General features: G+C 31.6%; 1 protein-coding gene across 1 annotated transcript; it reads left to right on the top strand.

Annotated features, from left to right (window-relative positions):
* Window positions 1-3,685: 3,685 nt before the first annotated feature.
* LOC124899609 lies at window positions 3,686-4,515 on the top strand. Its single transcript, XM_047414551.1, has 3 exons — window positions 3,686-3,988; window positions 4,038-4,322; window positions 4,477-4,515. The coding sequence occupies exons 1-3, from the start codon at window positions 3,686-3,688 to the stop codon at window positions 4,513-4,515; spliced, it is 627 nt and encodes a 208-aa protein (XP_047270507.1).
* The last annotated feature ends 15,276 nt before the right edge of the window (window positions 4,516-19,791 follow it).

Here is a 19,791-nt window from a genome sequence, read left to right as displayed (position 1 = left end):
TATTGTAGACACGTGATTTTTTATCCTCCCTAAATTTTAACTTGTTTATCGATATTAAATATTTTATATTTATATACTTGATCATATATTATTTTGATTCTTATTTTTATTTTTAATAAATTTTTAGTTTAAAATTAAATAATTAAATAAATTTAATTTTGAGATATTTACAAAAAAAAAAAATCAAAAAAAAATATATTTTCGTTTTCTAAATTTTAATAAATAATTAGTACTTTAAATATTATCTTATTATATTTATTTTGGTTATTTATAAATTTTCATTATGTTTTGTTAGATATAAAAATTAATTATATTTATTATTATTATTATTATCTTCTATTTTTAAAAATAAAAATTATTAATTAATTAGTTTAAATTTTGAATCCTATCTCTATCAGCCTAAAATATAACTACTCCCCCTAAAATAATAACTGTTCCCTCCCAAAAGTCCCATTATAAAAGGGTTTTCCCCCGAAAAAAAAAAAAAACATACTTTGACATTCACCATAAGAGGATCAGATAAAAAAAAAATAGAGAGAAAATTAACAGAGAGCAAATCATCAGTTCAAAAAGAGAAAAGTTGAAGTGGAAATCAATTTCCATTGAGTTTCCGATGGCAATATTCTGTACTTACAATCGTTTGAATTCATCAAACAGGTTTTTATCTGTTTTTGTATTGTTATTTTATAAATTATTGTTCAATGACTTCATGTATCATCTGGTATGCAAAAGTTTGATTATTGATATTAATATGATTATAAGTTATTGTATATATCTGATTATATAAATATTTGAAATCATGTAAATGGACTTGGACATGTTTTAATGGATGTATTCACAGCACACACACATGTATTCACAGAATCCGATTTTACACACACTGTATACTTACATGTAATTTACCAATTTGTATACTGCACATATCACACACAGTATAACGAACGGCGGAAAAATCAATAAAAAAAAAATTAAAAATAAAGGAAAAAAGCAGTTCAAAAATTTATTTTTTTTGGCGACTTATCGCCGGAAACTAACCATCAATGCGCACGGACTTCCTTTTTCTCGCCGGAAACCCATCTAAAATCCGGCCAAACAACCACCATAACTCCCTCGGAAGCCGTTAAAAAAAATGGCGACCAAACAGCCAGTGAGGCTACCCACGCTGCGCCGCTCCACTTTGCCGGACCACTACCAACTGGCGCGTCCATCGACACCCCCTTGTTCCCTTTCCCGTCGCGCCGTCACTCCCCTACCAGATCTGCTGTGCCTCGCCGGAGTTAATCACCGACGGATAGGCTTAGTCGAACATCATAACCATACAGATGCTCTTTTGTATAATTCATAGAATATTCTATTAATTTTTTTATTATTATTTTATCAGTAAAAGAAAGGTTGACTTATCATTTGATTTAATTATTTAATGGTCCTTGGAATTTCCTATATAATACGTTTTCTGTTTTTCTTTATTTCAATTTTTTTTTGAATGAATTTTTAATTGATTTTTAATTAACTAATTTATTTTTAAAAGAATAATTTTTAGGATTATAATAAAAATCAAAATAATATATAAGTAGTTGTGAATATTTTATTATTTATTATGTATATCATTATAATTATTCATTATCATTAATAAATTTTAAGAATTATTTCGTTAAATTAACTAATCTTTCTCTATCAATCGTTAAAGTTGTAGTTTTATGATATTTTATATTTGATTTACTAATAAATTAAAAAAAAAAGTTATACTGTATTATTTGGTTGAAATTGGTTAGGAGGAAATTAAGTTATTATGCATGTTTAGTGGAAAAAGGAATCTTTGCTTTATCTCTTAAGTATTAATTAACTGATTTTTTATTTTATTTTATTTTATTTTAGTTAGATAAATATACTATGAGGAATCATAATAAAATTAAATATTATATGACTAATTTCGTATGTATTTAATTTTATTTTATTATTATCCACTTTATTTTATTTTATTTTATTTTATTGTTATTTCATTATCATTAACAAAGATTAATAATTATTTTACTAGATTAGTTTATTGCTAGAAAATTTCAAGAATTTTTTTTTTTTAAAAATTCGTCTTAGTTAAGAATGCGGTGTACGCATCTTTCTTAGACACTTAAAATTCTAGTATGTAATAATACACCTTGATAAATATTTTTCTAAAAATTACTTTAATAATTTTTTTTTAAAATACAAGAGTCTTAAATAAATTTAGTATATTAAAATGAGCAATCTTAGGCCTTCACACAATTTATAAAATAATTTAAGTCAAGATAAGTCAATAAAGCGACCGTGCTAGAACCATGGGACTCGAGGGGTGCCTCACACCTTCCTCTCGGTCAACAGAATTCCTTACCCGGTCTTCTGTTTTCGCAGACCATAATAAGAGTCATTTCCTTTTGATTAGGGATTCAATAAGATGACTTGGAACACCATAACTCAATTCCAAGTGGCGACTCTGAAACTAAAGTAATCCCTATTCAATATCGTCACTTTAATTGAAAAAACCCTTTGACCTCGGATCCCTTCGAGCGAAAAAGGGTGTGACACATATCAAAAGCTTATTGATAATTATAATTGCAGCAACTCTATAACCTATTAATCGGAGTCCAAATTGTGGTTACCGCAGCTAGGATGGGTCTTACGTTATCCAAGGAGATATGCTACTCCCTCCGTCCCAAAATAAGTGTCACTGCACTTATTTGGAACGGGGAGAGTACTCCTTTTAAACTGAACTTTGGGTAGGTAAGATATATCACACTTCAAACTTTGAACTCGCTTTATCATCATATAACTTATAAGTCCCCTTTAGCTCATTTCACGTCCATTAAGAAAAACAACAAAAGCAAGGTATAATATACTAACCGAACCTTATGTATTAGATGTTTCTTGATAATTGAGAACACAGTAGTGAAACACCATTTGCATACTAATCAAAGTTCTATTCATAACCTCTAAAAAATGGAGCAGCTAAGGAGCTTGCAACGAAACCAAACAGAAAATAAATCCTTTTATGTGAATCTTATGGTTGCGGTATGGAACAAAAATTATTATACAAATATACTCAATCCAAAATTATTTCTACTGCATACTTGATGGCATATATTCTATCTATAGTACGTTTTACATTCTATTCACAGAAGTCACAATATCTTCATTACTCATATGACATGGATGTTACAGTTCCTAAGATATACAGCACAAAGTTATATATTGCACACGCATCAGAAGTCCGGTCCAGGCTTAACCATAACGTGGTGACTGAGCGAAAATTTAACTTTTCGTAGACCATTTTGTACAAAGCCTAATCTTAGGAACTTATAATAGCAGTATACATTAATTGTACATCTGAAAACTATAAGGCGTTGTATTGGAGGGAAATAGCCTCACGTTAGAACGGAGGGAAGGTTTCTTGGATGAAAAGATTTTCCAGAATATTCTACAGCTGTAAAAAGGGTTATATTTATATATTAGTTATTGACAATACATGGAAAAAGTAAAATAATGGGAAGTAATATTTGCATATATTCTGTATCCCTAGAATGTAGGATCTAGGAGATTTATTAGCAAGAATAAACTCTGTATGTATAAAGCAGGACACCACTCCTTCAATACTTCCACTACTATTTTATCACTAAACATAGATTGATACTTTTTCAGATATCTTTACAGAAAGATGACGACTTGTGAATCCAAATTGAGCATGAGGCTTTTGATTGACACCAAGGCTGACAAAGTACTATTTGCGGAGACTGATAAGAATTGTGTTGATTTCCTTTTTCACATTCTGTCGTTGTCGGTGGGAACTGCTGTTAGTCTTCTTAAGGAAAAAGAAATAAAATGTGGATGTTTGTCTAACCTCTACGAAAGCGTAGAGGATATGAACGACATGTATATTCAATCGAAGGATGTCCTTTTAAAACCCAAGTCTCCAATTGAGATATCTTCTGTTCCTTTGCAATTGCTTAACATGGTTCTCGTGCGCGGTAAACAACACTTTTTATGGATGTTCCAACACTTACTGTAAGTATAACCATTGCTCAACTGTTTCTGATGACTCTAGTGCTGTGTGTCCACCCTGTAAATATGGCATGTCAAGAAGGTTGGCGTATGCTGCCCTGCCCGTAATGAATCAATCAGCTGTGGCAGCAGCTACGAAGGGTTTTGTGAAGGATGTGGTGACAGACATGGTGACGGATGACTTGGTCGTTAAGCCAATGTCCACCATCTCTAGCATTGCCCTTCTCAATAAGTTTAACGTTAAGGATGTTAGTGCCCTGCAGGAGGTAGAAGTTAATTTCGGAATGGAAGAGGTAATCAATTAAATTTTGAGCTAATGTAGGCAATTCTTTATACAATTTTAACTTGTACAGTGTCAAAATGTAGAAATTGAACTTGATTAATTTTGCACTTTTTGTTTGGGCAAGTTGTAATACTTAGTAAACTCCTGCTACTACATTTTTGCAGGCCCTGAGTCGAAAGCAGTTCTTACAAGTGTTTTCATAAGCTCCATAAAAACGGAGAAATAGTCGTAAGCATAATGGAATTGGATGTTTCAATGTTTTTTTTCCTTAGGGAGTTGATTTCTAGGTTCATGAACAAACCATTTATCAATCTTTTCACTTTGTTTAATTTGAGATCATTTTATTATAATATTCTTTGCTATTTGAACCATTATCAAAATGGACAGGAATATAATAAGCAATATCACAAAGTGTAAGGAAGCAAGAAGAAAAACACACAGATTTCCTGACGGAAAAACCACGGCAGAGGAGGAGAAATTCACTATAATGGAGAGAAATAAAATGAGAAGGAAACGAAAGTCTCAATGACATATTTATATTACGTCCAGAACGACCCACTAAATGCACTTATATAATACATGCGTACAAATAAATCATAAGCCCAAAAACACAAACGTTTATATAAGTGCAATTTAGTGGATTGTTTTTGAATGTCTTAAATACGTCATTGAGACTTTCGTCTTCTCATTGTATTCCTCTCCATTATAGTGAATTTCCCCCTCCTTTGCCTGTGATTTTTCCCGTCAAGGGTTTTCACGTAAATTGTGTGTGTTCTTTTTTTCTTTCGTTTTATGGTATTGCTTATTTCTATCTGTTTCAATTACAAGGTGTCATGCGAATGCTAGCAAAGCAAACCTTGAAACAACGATTAATAAGAAGACAAGAGAAATCACCAAAAGAGATACAATAAGTTAGTGGTTTAGTATTGACATACCTCCACATGCATAGATGAACAATCCATGATATAAAAGAGAGGAGAAATAACTTTACAAAATTCACTCCAAATAAAAAGATCTTCACACGAGTTATAGGGTATTATTTGTGTATCATGAATTCTCCCCTAAATAAAACTCTCAAAGCCTTAGAACCACATTTTGGATACTAACAAGTGAGAAGGAATGCTTCTCAATTAGAAAAAAAATTGTGTTTTTTCTTATAAAGAAAGGAAAACGAATTATGGTTAAAAAAATAACGTGAACAAACACTCAACATCAAGTGCAGATAATTACAGTTGAAAGTACTAAAGTACACTAATCATGATATATGGATAGTAAAACTCAAAATTAAAAAGATAATGAAAAATTAACCAATCATAATTAGCTAACTAGAACTAGATCCAACAATCACAAGAACTCCCTTATACTAAAACTGAACAATTGAATACAAAAAAAAATAAAAAGCCAAGGAAAGATCTATGAACCATGTTGATAAGGAAAGATCTAAAATAAGCAGTAAGAGGAGTTACTGACCTTGATTGGAATAACATAAGCTCAAAAATTAATTCAAAATATGAAGAAAAAACGTTAGGTGTCAACAACTAGTATTGCATAATTTGATGAGCAAATAGTGACGACTTTAAAACTAATAAATAACAAAAAAATGAGTAAAACGTCCAATTCTCAGAGAACAAAAAAGAAATAAAGTGGCACCTTGTTTGCATGTGTACGATTTCCAGGGAAATCAAAAAGAAAAACGAAGCTTCTCGTTAAAGTTGGAACGATTCACAAAATTACTTTTTAAAATCTGGAGGAAATAGTTCACACCAACAAATTCTTCGTTTTGGTTATCTCCAAAATTAAGTAATCTATTTTTAATTTTTTACTTTAAAATGTGGCGCTTTAGTCTTCGAACTTCAAAATTTGATATGCTAATTAAGTATACTATAAAAAGTTAAATTTTGCACATACAATTTAAATTCGTAAGATATTACCCGTAATTATAAGTACAACCGTAATAGCTATTAGAGACGAATCAGGATATGCAACTTTGAGGAGTGCAACATTATATTCTTAAGACATGAGGGATTGATATGGATGTTCCTGTCATGAGTTTGACTGTCTCTTTCATGAGGAGGAAATGTTGTGAGTATATTTAATTACATCAAGAGTTGTAATATCGAGTTGTAATAATATTTGGCCAAACACGCTATAACTCTTCAGAATCCATCTTGAATCCTAGAGTTGATTGCAAATGGTTATATAGTAAGATGGGGCTTTGGGCTACAGGTGACCAAAAGTTTTAAAATGAGGTGTAGGTGACACAAGTCTTAATAATTAAGTGGAGGTGATAATTACTTAATTATGGATTAATAAAGTTTGAGAAATTTTAAAATAACTTACAAGTTTTTAAATTTACACTTTGATCCAAATTTACACTTCATAATGGGAATGAAGGGAAACAAGGCGCGTTTATCTCTCTCCTCATCCGTTGTTATTTTCTCTCTCTTCGCGATATTTGTTGTTCATTGTTGCTACTGCTTTATTCATCATCTTCTGATTCATTATCATCATCTTATACTTCATTATCATCTTCATATTCTTCTTGTTGACCATTGTTGTTGTTGTTGTTACCTCAACTGCTGCTCTTTGATCAATTTCTTATGCCAAATTTGTGTCGTACATCACTTTCAACTTTGGCATTTACTTGAAAGGAGACTTTGGTAAGTCAAATTATGCATTTTAGTTGAATTTGTCACTTGGGTAACTACTAGTGTGTTATTTTTTCAACAATAGCTAGCACGCGAACATGAATGCAACATAAGAGCAATCTGTTTAAACAGATCCATCATCTGTGGCACCAGATAAACGTTTTGTTGCAACAGTAGACTCATGTTGGATTCATGTTTATGGTTCTAGGTGTCCGTAATATGAATCGAATAGATGAGTATTTTGTTGCAATAGATTAATAACTTATTGCACCAGATTAGTAATCTATTTCAACAGATAAATAATCTGTTGCACCGAAATATATATCTTTTGCAAAAGAATATTTATCTGTTGCAACAAATAATTATTCTGTTGTAATAGATGAATAATCTATTTCGAACAACAAAATGCATATCCTATCACAAACCCAACAGATCACTCAACTCGTATGTTGATCTCTTGCTATTGATATTGAATTCAAATTATTCCTTAATTGTAGTCATATCATTCATTGAGTAAAAGAAATAGACGACATGAAAATTAATTAAGAATTAAAATGTCAAATGCATCAAACACAAAATTTTTATTAAACAAAAAAAAATACATAGGTAAAAGGAAAAAAAAGATTAATTATTATTATCATCATTATCATCATTATTATTTGTATGGTCAGCCGGCCAATCTTCAAAAGTAGTAGCAGCGCCCTCCTCAGCCTGCGGATCTCCTACAGTATCCTTACTCTGACGGTGGCCAACTCCCGCTGTAGGTCATAAACCTCCTTCTGCAGTTTCTGCATGGCGTCTCGTAAAATAGCGACATCCCACACTAGATCAGCCATATCTAGAAAGCGCATAAGTTGATAAAACACACACGTAAAAATAAAAGTAAAGAAAAAAAAGAATTCGAATGTAATACAATGCATATTTACACAAAAATCAAGAAAAAAAAGTACTAGAGACAGAAAAAAGTTATCAAGTCCTTGAAGAGAAAGTTGTTGAAGGTGTAACAAGAGCAAGGAATAAATAGTGTGCAGTAGAATGAACGATTGAGTAAGGAGGGACCTATTTATAAAGGATTGCACTTGAATGTATTAGGCAAAAAGTCGCAACTGTTCACCTCCATTTATTAATGACATTTCTTACTTACTGTGAAAAGTTATGACTTAATTAAATTAAGCAATATTGTGATAAGTCATAACTTTTCAGCTTATTATTATTAATAATTATTTCTTTCAAGGAACCATTTTTATATTGAGTCGTGACAACAGATTATATATCTGTTGCATCAGATAACTCATCTGTGACAACAGATATATTATCTGTTGCAACAAATAGATAACCTATTGCATCAGATAATATATCTGTTGCAACATATAACCTATATATCTTTTTAAAAAGAAATTATCATGATGAAATCCAAATTTTCTGACTTTTTAATTATATAAATTAATAAAACAGATTTAAAGGAGCAACTGTTCACCTTTATTTATTAATGACATTCTTGATTACTGTAAAAAGTTATGACTTAATTAAATTAAGCAATATTGTGATAAGTTATGACTTTTCAGCTTATTATTATTAATAATTAGTTCTTTTCAGGAACTGTTTTAATATTGAGTTGTGACAACAAATTATATATCTATTGCATTAGATAACTAATCTTTGTCAACAGATATATCATCCGTTGGAACAATAGATAACCTGTTGCATCAGATAATCTATCTGTTGCAACATATAATCTACTTTTTTTCAAAAAAAGTATCATCATATCATTAATTCAAATTTACTGACTTTTATATAAATTAATAAAACAGATTTAAAAATAAGAATATTTTTGGTGAGTTTTTTACGGTTTAAATTGTGTTTATCATTTATTTCCTTATTATTTTCTGTGAAAAAAATGACTTAATTAAATCAAGCTGGTGAGTTTTTATTATTGTGACAAGTCATGACTTTTCAGCTTATTATTATTAAATAGTTCTTAAATTTAAATAACCTTTTTCTCAATTTAAAAATTGAAGACACCTGGTTTTCAATAACCATTTCTTTAATAAAATAATAATCATTTTTTTATTCAGTTATGGCAACAAATTATATATCTGTTGCATCAGATAACCCCTCTGTTGCAACAAATATATCATCTGTTGCAATAAATTGACCATCTGTTTTATGAGCTTTTTTGATTTCTTCTAACAACTAATTCATCAGTCGCAATAGATGAGAAATTTGATGCATCAGCAGCGTTGTTTGTTTTTGTTTGTTGAATGTGTTTAGACAAAAAGTCATAGTCACGACTATTCACCCTTTTCTTAACAATCATCATATAACTTAATTAATCCGATGTTGTGACTTTTTTAAATTAAATAATTTTTCTTTTACGGTTATAAATTGTGTATATCATTTAGTTCCTTATTATTTATTAACGAACCATTTTTAGGAGAATCATGACTTTTCACCACCATCTGTTGCCACAAGTGCTCAATCCCTATTTCCAACCGTCGACATGTTGATAATAGGGAATAAATAGAATGATAATTAAATATTAAATAAGAATTAAAAATTCAAAGTCGACCAAACCAAACAAAACATATACATAGATTTTTGAATCCCTTGTAGGTAGATTCGATATAAAAAAGGAAAATATATACGCTAAAAGAAAGGAAAAACATAACCTAATTATTATTACTACTATTATTATTATCATTACTATTATTATTATTATTACTATTATTATTGTTAACTGGACAATTTTGATTCGGCAGCAGCAAAGCCCTCCTCAGCCTTGCTCCGAAGTCGGAAAAATCCCTTCGAAATTCATTAAACTGCCTTTGAAGTTTCCGCAAGGAATCGATATGAATCTTCTTGTACGAATCTGGATCAGTCATATTTGTATTGTAAGTGTAGTAGAATGAACGAGTGAGAGTAAGGAAAGGAGGCCGGAGGGACCTATTTATAAACTAAAAATTACACAAATACAAAACTTATATTTCCAATATTATAAAAAATTCCAACTCCCTAAACATATTACAAAAATCCCAACATATATACAGAATACTATGTATATGTCGGCTATGTTATGTATATTAATAGGGAGAGAGAGTAAAGTAATTAAAAATATGGGAGAGAGTGTAATTACTTCCAAAAGGGTTGGTAGTTATGTTATTTATACATTTATAAATGATTGAATTGAAAGGGGTGACTTAGTCAAACAAAAAGCCATGACTGTTCATATCCCTTAATTAAATAAAACTGGTGACTTTTGAATATGTAAATTAAAAAAAGGATCTAAATACAACAATTTATCTATCTATCTATTGTATTTTGAAAAGAAAGGAAAATTGCTTTAAAATAAATCTAGCAGATGGGTAATCTGTTGCAAAATATATTCCATCTATCAGATAACTTACAACATATTGACAATCTGTTGTAACAGATGGATATATCAGTTTGCTTTTCCAACAGATGAGGACTCTGTTGTAACTTGTTGGTCATCTGTTTATTCAATTTAAATCATAGATGGGATAGAAAGAATAAGGTGCATGCATATGAATCCACTATCATATGTGTGTGAATTAAAAAGTATTACTGATAAGGTCACCGGGACAACACACACAAAGTACAATATTTTTGTGAATGCATCTTTTAACCGATTAGGCACTGATCATTCAAACAGTATCCTGCATTGTACAGTTAAGTTTGATGGGTTCGAATTGATAAGGCTGAGGGTCTCATGAAGATGGTGCAAATACCCTATTACGAATTAGTGACATTTGTTGCTTGTGTTTATGTGTGTCAAGTTTTGAGAAGGGATCAATATTTGGCATCATTGCAGAGAACCAATAGCGATTGGACTTAACTTTAAGTATGCATTAGACTCTAAGAACACCTTCGAAGCCTCGCACTACATCAAAGAAGAACAGAAAACCAATAGAAATTCTCCTGACCCAAATTTATATGGAAGGATTGACCGAGAGGATGATTATATGCCAGAAGGTGTGGTAGGAGAAATCCTGTGAGGGAAAGGAAAGTTGATGAAAGACTATATCATCCGAGAGCTAATTAAAGAAGAGACATAGGGTAGAAAGTAACTTCTAGCGAATTTGGCTGATGGAATTATCTTAAAAGATAAGAAATCTGAATCAAGTGCAAATATGAAAGTGTATTCGGTAATGTAAATTCGTCTGTTGTTTCTCTGAAAGAAAATTAATGCAGATGATCACTTTGCTAGGGATCTGCGACTAGGTAGCGTGGTCGGGATTATTACCTAGATAGAAAATAGCATAAAATCAAGAAAGCCGCCTTAAGGGAATCGAGAGTTGAAATGATATATATTAAGTCTAAAAAACTTACACTAACAACAATTGCAGTTAAAGTAAGAAATCTAAGCGACAGTGACAATTTCTGAATTTTAAATTGCATCTCTTGCCTCTTATTTGTGGTTTCGATTAGGTCCACTATTGTTGACCTGATCGAAACCACAAACGTGATTTTAAGAAAAATTGAGTATCATTACTTCCTTAGCAATATGGATTAATTGATTGTGTTTTATAGCCTTAGCATGCTTTCAACATTTCTTGGAGAAGATCAAAGGCTTGCTCTAGTTTGTGAATTTCGATAATTTTCAAGCTTGCCTTCAGCTTGCTTATTCCGTATTCAAGCTGGCCGTTGCCGTCTTTGAAGTTGGTATAGAGTTCCTAATCTCTCGTGAGCTCGATCAGGAACACTACCTCCAAAGTTGTGGCATTGAAGAAGTCCTTTAGAACACTTTCTTTAAAAGCCTTAAAGAATACATGGAGGTTCGTTGTGTTTGTTTTAGGCCAAAATGTATTTATGTACACTGGAGATGTGGTCCCAACATTTGAACAACATACTTTTATCGAGTGTTGCTCAATGAAACTTGATCAACCAATTTGATAAATTAATAAGCAAGGAGTTATGTAGTGTGTGATCTAAGCTGGCTCTACCAAGCCTATCAAAGTTACGTAACTCCAGGCTTTTTACCCTATCAAAAAAATTGGCCCGAGTTAGTGCATAAATCAAACGAGCTCAATTTCTTAGACTTTCTGTTAATAGCTCTTCTCCAATATAGATGACAAGATATCTGTTATACAAAAGTCTACACCGTCGCTAGAAATGCTTGCCAGGGCGCAAGTCTTCAGATGGCATCAAAAGTAATCTCTCAATATCAAGGGATATTGAGAGATTCCTACCCGAGGAAAAACATTTAGATATTTATAGCGATCAAATGCCCCTTCAAAAAGGAGGAAATGGTTCATGGATGGGTGTATCATTTAGGAACAGTCACGTCTGTCCATTTCAAAACAACATGTCTTTTCTGAACAGTCACATCCTACCAAAAAGTCACCCCTTTTTTCAAATAGTGTGTCTTTTCTCCGAAGGGTTGTATCCCTCCATTTTTCATTCACACCAATTAAACGTAACAATCCCTACATGAATTGGGAATGTCTATTCTTTGTAAAACTTTATGGCAAAGTATGTGATCATCAAACAAAGACTGATTGCATCTGAATAAGTGAGTTTTTCTTTGAACTTTTCATAGTGAACATATATTGGATGCACTCGGTGAATCGATAGATTTGATATTTTTGAACCGTCGAGCTTTAATGCACACCTAAATAACACATGTCACACAACCAGCCTTTTATCATTTATGGTTCTTACGTTTTTATTTATTTCAGCCATAAACACGTCCTGGTTTCTTGAGAACTTAGAGAATAGGACTTTACTAATATTCTTCTTGAAGCGGCTTCCACTTTACCATCACATAAGTGATCTAAATGTTCAATCCTATAGATTAAAATATTTCATCTAATCTTCCTAATTTGGATTATCATTAAAAGACTTCACACTATAAGTTTTATCCTTGTTTACTAAACATTGTCCACATCATGAGAATAGGTTGGGTATATTGAAAATGTTGAACCTATCAGACACAACTTTGTTTGATCTCTTTGAACTTAGCTCTTGGGATCTTAAATCTTCTAGGTAGAGTTACTGTGACTTATTCTAAGCCGTAAACCCATTCCCTTGGATGTTCTCTCAACTCCCTCTCTAGATAAGCCTTTTGTAAGTGGATTCGACACATTATCCTTTGACTTCACATAGTCAACAATGATAATTCCACTAGAGAGATGTTCTCTAACGATATTATGTCTCCATCTTATGTGATAAGACTTACCATTGTATATCATTCTCCTTGACCTACCTATTTCCGCTTGACTATCACAGTGTATACATACCGACGCCAATGGTTTGGGCCAATAAGAAATATCTTCCGAGAAATTCCAATGACATTATGCTTCTTCACCGACTTTATGTAATGCGATAAATTTTGATTCCATTGTAGAGCGAGCAATAGATGTCTGTTTGAATGATTTCCAAGAGACTTCTCCTCCACCTATAGTAAATACATATCCACTCATCGATTCTACTTCATTCGATCCGGTGATCCAATTTACATCACTATATTCTTTAAGTAACACAGGATATTTATTATAATGCAGAGCATAGTCTTGAGTGTATTTAAGATACCCCAAAAATCTTTTTATTGCCATCTAATGAGTTTTATTAGGATTACTCGTGTACCGACTCCACTTACTAATAATAGATGCTATGTCTGGTTGTGTATAATTTATTATATACATTAAACATCCCAACACTCTTGCGTATTCCAACTGTGAGTCACTTTTACCATTATTCTTTTGAAGAGCAAAGTTCACGTTCAATGGAGTCTTGGCAACACCAAAATCTAAATACTTGAATTTGTCAATTACCTTTTCGATGTAATAAGACTAAGACAATACCAACCCTTGTGAAGTTCTATGAATTCTTATTCCTAAGATCGCATCTGCAACTCCAAGGTATTTCATATCAAACTTTCTCTCAAGCATCCGTTTTGTAGCATTTATGTCCGAAATGTCTCTATTGATGATCAACATATCATCCACATACAAACAAACAATGACCTTGTGATTTGGAGTATCTTTAATGTAAACACATTTATCACATTCATTTATCTTGAACCCCTTTGCCAATATGGTTTGGTCAAACTTTGCATGCCACTTTTTAGGTGCTTGTTTTATTCCATAGAGTGACTTAACCAATTTGCACACGTTCTTTTCTTTTTCAGAAATCACAAAACCCTTGGGTTGTTTCATATAAATTTCTTCTTCCAATTCTCCATTTAGGAATGTTGTTTTCATGTCCGTTTGATAGATTTCAAGACCATATACCGCCGCCAAGACAATTAACATTCGGATTAATGTTATCCTTGTTACTTGCGAGTATGTATCAAAGTAATCAAGACCTTCTTTCATTTGAAGCCTTTTACTACAAGTCTTTCCTTGTATTTGTCAATAGTACCATCCACTTTTATTTTTCTTCTGAAGATCTATTTAGAACCTGAAGGTTTATTTCCTGGAGGAAGATCAACCAACTCCCACGTATGATTGCTTAAGATTGATTCAATCTCACTATTGACTGTCTCTTTCTAAAAAGATGAGTATGAAGATGACATCACTTCTTTAAAAGTTTGAGGTCATTTTCTAAGAGAAATGTTACAAAATTCTATCCAAATGAAGTTGACGTTTTTTTATATGTACTACATCATGGATTCTTATCATTATGTACATCCTCACTTTGTTCATCTCAAGGTCGTTTAGACCTATCACTAGACTATTTATGTCTAGTTTTATACGGATAAATATGTTCAATGAATTCAATATTATCTGATTCAATTATAATATTTTCATTGATATCCGGATGTTCGAATTTATGAACCAAAATTTGACATGCTTTACTACCTTTAGCATATCCTATGAACATGCAGTCCACTGTCTTAAATCCTATTTTTACCTTTTTAGGCATTGGAACTTGGACTTTTGCTAAACACCCCCACACTTTGAAATATTTCAAGTTGGGTTTCCTTCCTTTCTATTTTTCATAAGAAATTAATCGTGTCTTACTATGGGGCACTCTATTGAGTATTCAGTTAGTTGTAAGGATAGCTTCCCCCCCACAAGTTTTATGGTAAACCAGAACTTATTAGTAAGACATTCATCATTTCCTTTAAGGTTCAGTTTTTCTTTTTCGCAATTCTATTAGATTGAGGTGAATACAGGACTGTAGTTTGATGGATAATTTTATTCTCTACACATATTTCCGCAAAGGGAGATTCATATTCCCCACCCGTATCACTTCTTATCGTTTTGATCTTTTTCTCTAACTGATTTTCAACTTCTGTTTTATATTGTGTAAACGCATCTATTGCTTCATCCTTACTGTTTAGTGAATATCTATAACAATACCTAGTGCAATCGTCAATAAAAGTTATAAATATTTTTTTCACTACCAGATGGTGTTGACTTCATATCACAAATGTCAGTGTGGATTAACTCTAAGGGATTGAAATTTCTTCAATGGACTCACACAGATGCTTAACATACTTTGATTCCACACACGTTTGACATTTTAATTTATTGTACTCAAAGTTTGGCAAAACTTATACGTTAATAAGTTTTTGCAAGATTTTATACTTGACATGTCCTAAATGACTATGACACAAATCATTTAACTTTAGCAAGTAAGAAAAAGCCTCATCTTTCTTCATTTCAACAACCATTACATAAAGTTTGAAAAGGCCCTTATTAAGGTAACCCTTTCCTACATATATTTTATTCTTGCTTATTACATCTTTCTCCAAAACAAACACACACTTAAATCCATTTTTAATGAGAAGTATTGTCAACACTAAATTTTTCCTAATAGTAGGAACATGGAGAACATTGTTGAGAGTCAATACCTTGCCGAAAGTCACTTTTGAAAATATCTTCCCACTTTCTTCAACCTTAGTTGTTGTATTATTTCCCATGAAGATCAGTTTTTTTGGACCAACGGGATCATGAGTAGCAAAAGTTTCTTTGTCCACTCAAACATGTCTAGTGACTCCTAAATTAAACCACCATTCATTTGGATATCCAACAAGATTGCTTTCAGTGATCATATCACATATATTTTCAATCTTTCTAGTTATTTCCGACATGTTTATCTAATCTCTTTTCTTGTTCTTATTTAGAACTTGACTATTTTAAGCTTTGTGGCCAACATCACTACAAATTTAGCAATTGCCTTGAACATTTTGTTATTCTGCTCTTTCTCTTGTCCAGAAGACTTCTTCATCTTTTTTATCATTTGGAGCATCATCCTTAACATAATTTGCAACCATCATTGATGACTTTTCATTCAACTCATTATCATCGTTTATCTTGCAATGACTCATAAGGTCTTTCAAATCAGACAATTGATTTTCAATCATTATTATTTTTTAAAGAATATGAGGATCAATACTTGTGAACATTTGCATTGCAAGTTTGCTGCCATTCTTTGAAGTTCACACCGAAATATTTTTCTAATTTCTCTGGCATTTTCATTGCTAGAGAAATACCTGAATGACTTAATGATGCAACATTGGTTGTCGTTGGGACAACATCATTTATAACCAAATCAATTTATTGTTCAGTTTCTCATTTTCCTGTCAATTTTTGACATACTCTTTAGTATTTCAAAATATTAACAATAAAGAATTTAATCTTTAGCCAACTTGTTTCTGGTGAATGATGAAGTTTTTATATCTGTTAGGGTTTTTGCCCTGATTTTCTTACTATATTTAAATTTTATTTTTTCTTAGAAGGAAAATAAAAGTTACCATAGTTACTTTTACTTTTCCTGAAAGAAAAAAATATAATTCTTTTCCATATTTGGCTAACCTCTTTCTTGAAGGAAAGTTTTTGGACATCTATAAATAGAATACCCCCTTCTCATACCATAACATAATAACATGCACAATGTAGTCTTTTAAAAGTCTTGTTTAGGGGAGGTTTTCTCTCTAATAGTTTTATGTTTTTCTTTTATATTAGGTTTTTATAGGTAGGCCAATTGGCCAAACTATACAATAATCATGTTTTTAGTATGTTTTTCTTTTCGTCTCATTTATCGTCTCATAGTTTGCAACTAATAGCTTCCGCATGACGCCCTCTCGGTTTCGAACCCAACAAGTAGTATCAGAGCTTACGGTTCAATGGTCCAATGGTGTGGTGAGACGAGATTAAATAGGTTCAAAGCAGTTTTAAAATCAAGCTGCAACAATTTGGGCGATAATGAAGATTTTTGTTGAACTACATGTGGAGAACAAGTTTCAACCATATTTTCAACACGCCTGCTTCTGCATCTTTAAAAATGAAAATAAAATATTAATTTTAAACCAATTTTTAACCATGATATTTTAAACCTTATTTTTAACCATGGCAAGCAGCAGTTATGAAGATTATATCAAGAACGAAGTTCATGCACGTGATATGAAGAGAAGACGGATCAAGTGAAGAAAACCAAGCCAAAAAGGGGAGATTTGTTAGGGTTTTTACCCTGATTTTCTTACTATATTTAAGTTTTATTTTTTCTTAGAAGGAAAATAAAAGTTACCATAATTACTTTTACTTTTCCTGAAAGAAAAAAATATAATTCTTTTTCATATTTGGTTAACCTCTTTCTTGGAGGAAAGATTTTGGTCATCTATAAATAGAAGATGCCCTTCTCATACCAAAACATAGTAGCATTCACAATGTAGTCATTAAAGAGTCTTTGTTTAGGGGGAGATTTCTCCCAATAGGTTTGATGTTTTTGATATTAGGTTTTATAATATGTAGGCCGATTGGCCAAAACATATAATAATTTTATGCCTTTTTAGTATTATTTTCTTTGTCGTCTGATTTATTGTCTCAAGGTTTGCAAACGTTAAGCTTCCGCATGACACCCTCTCGATTTCGAACCCAACAATATCTTCAAATAATCAATCGGATGAACTATGAAACATGACAAAATTTTTATGATTTCAAATCATAATCAAATTCAAACAGAGTAAAATCCCATAAATTTTAAACTCCAGAAACCAATACAAAGATTTTAACGAATCAGTGAAGTTTTTATATTCTTCGAACCAAATTCTTATACTGATTTCTCGATGAAGTTTTTATATTTTTCTAACCAAGGGAGTAGAAATCAAAAGATTTTAGTCTCCACAAAATCAAATCCAATACAGATTAACCAAATACTTGATTTATAAATGGCGATAAAATTTTTTCCCTTTCACCAAACAAGCACAAAAATAAATAATTTTATACTTTTCTTAAAATTGTTTTTTTTCTCAATTCTGATAAAATTTGTATTTTTCAACAACAACTTTGAACATATGTTCAAATTAACATATGAACAATCAAATGAAGTTTTAACTCTGTATTTCTAACTTTGAACTTTTAACAATAAGTTCAACCCAACTTATGAACATCAACAAAATAAATTTCAATCTATTTTCTGGAAAATAGCAAAACCAAGTGTTAGGAACTTCAACACAAGTTGATACTAGTGCAACTAGCTCAAGACCATTCACACGTAGCCAAGCTCGGGAGTTACAAAAACTCCAAGCCATGTTCATGCAAATGACCGTGTGTGAGTGTGTAATTAATTCATCTAAGGGATTCCATGTTTTGAAGTGTGAAGAGGGGCTTTGAAGTGTAAGTTTATTACACTCCAAAAAAAGTGTAGTAACACTTTTTTTATTACACTCCAAAGCTACCCAAGACCATGGCTAGAATGGTCATTTTCCTTTCATTTTGTGGAGTACAATATATAGACAATAATAGGGCTATTTCTTGGACTTAGTTCATTATTGATATTTCACTACACAAGTCTTGTAATATTTTTAGAACTTCTCTCTCTTGTTCTTGAGAGTGAATCAAAGACTAGACAGCAAAGTGTATACAAGAACTTTTAGTTTGAAAAATGGAAGAAAAGTTTCTTGGTTTGATTGTAACCGTCAATTCTTGCCTTTCAATCACGAATTTAGAAGAAACAAAAATTCTTTTTATAAAGGAAAAGAAGAAAAGTCTAGGCCTCCTCCTAGGTTAACTGGAGATCAAGTGTGGAAAAAAGTGAGAGGGTTTCCTAAGATCACTGAATCTGGTCCACGGAAATTTTATGGCTATGGAAAATCACATAATTGGACCAAAAAAAGCATTTTTTGGGATTTTTCATATTGGAATTCCCATACAGTTCCCAACAATATTGATGTAATGCATATAGAGAAGAACTTCTTTGATAATATTTTTCATACTGTCATGGACAACAAGGAGAGGACGAAGGATAACGAGAAGGAAAGAATGGATTTGGAAGAGTACTATCAGTGAAATGATTTTCACTTGCAATTGAATGATGATAAGAGATGGATTAAACCAAAAGCAAAGTTTACCTTAAATGATAGTCAAAATAAAGATGTATGTGAATGGGTTGATCAACTAAAGATGCCTGATGGATATGCTTCTAATTTGGGTAGATGCGTTGACATGGAGAATTTGAAGTTGTTTGGGATGAAAAGTCACAACTGCCATATTTTCATGCAATATCTTATGCCAGTTGCTTTTAGCGCTCTTCCAAAACCTATATGGAAGTCACTAACTAACTCAGTTTATTCTTTAAAGATTTGTGCTCAACAGTATTGTGGGTGAATCATCTTATTCAAATGGAATGAAATATTCCTGTAATCTTGTGTAAGTTGTAAAAAATATTTCCACCTAGCTTTTTTGATTCGATGGAGCACTTACAATTCATTTGCCTTACGAAGCAAGAGTTTGTGGGCCAGTTCAATATCGATGGATGTATCCATTTGAAAGGTATAAAATTTTATTATTTGTCTCATTATTTTATTACATAATTATTTATTTCCTAAAAACAATTGTAGGTTCCTAAACAAGATTAAAAAGACTA

The sequence above is a fragment of the Capsicum annuum genome, chromosome 6 (assembly GCF_002878395.1).
Source record: "Capsicum annuum cultivar UCD-10X-F1 chromosome 6, UCD10Xv1.1, whole genome shotgun sequence".
In the NCBI taxonomy this organism is placed as follows: domain Eukaryota; kingdom Viridiplantae; phylum Streptophyta; class Magnoliopsida; order Solanales; family Solanaceae; genus Capsicum; species Capsicum annuum.
This window is presented reverse-complemented; position numbering and strand designations above follow the sequence as displayed.

Excerpts from the sequence above, each read along its gene's own strand:
- LOC124899609 (XM_047414551.1), top strand. The coding sequence starts at position 3,686 with ATGACGACTTGTGAATCCAAATTGAGCATGAGGCTTTTGATTGACACC. Across the intron at positions 3,989-4,037 it reads AATTGCTTAACATGGTTCTC|TATAACCATTGCTCAACTGT; the intron begins GTGCGCGGTAAA and ends ACTTACTGTAAG. Across the intron at positions 4,323-4,476 it reads TTAATTTCGGAATGGAAGAG|GCCCTGAGTCGAAAGCAGTT; the intron begins GTAATCAATTAA and ends ACATTTTTGCAG.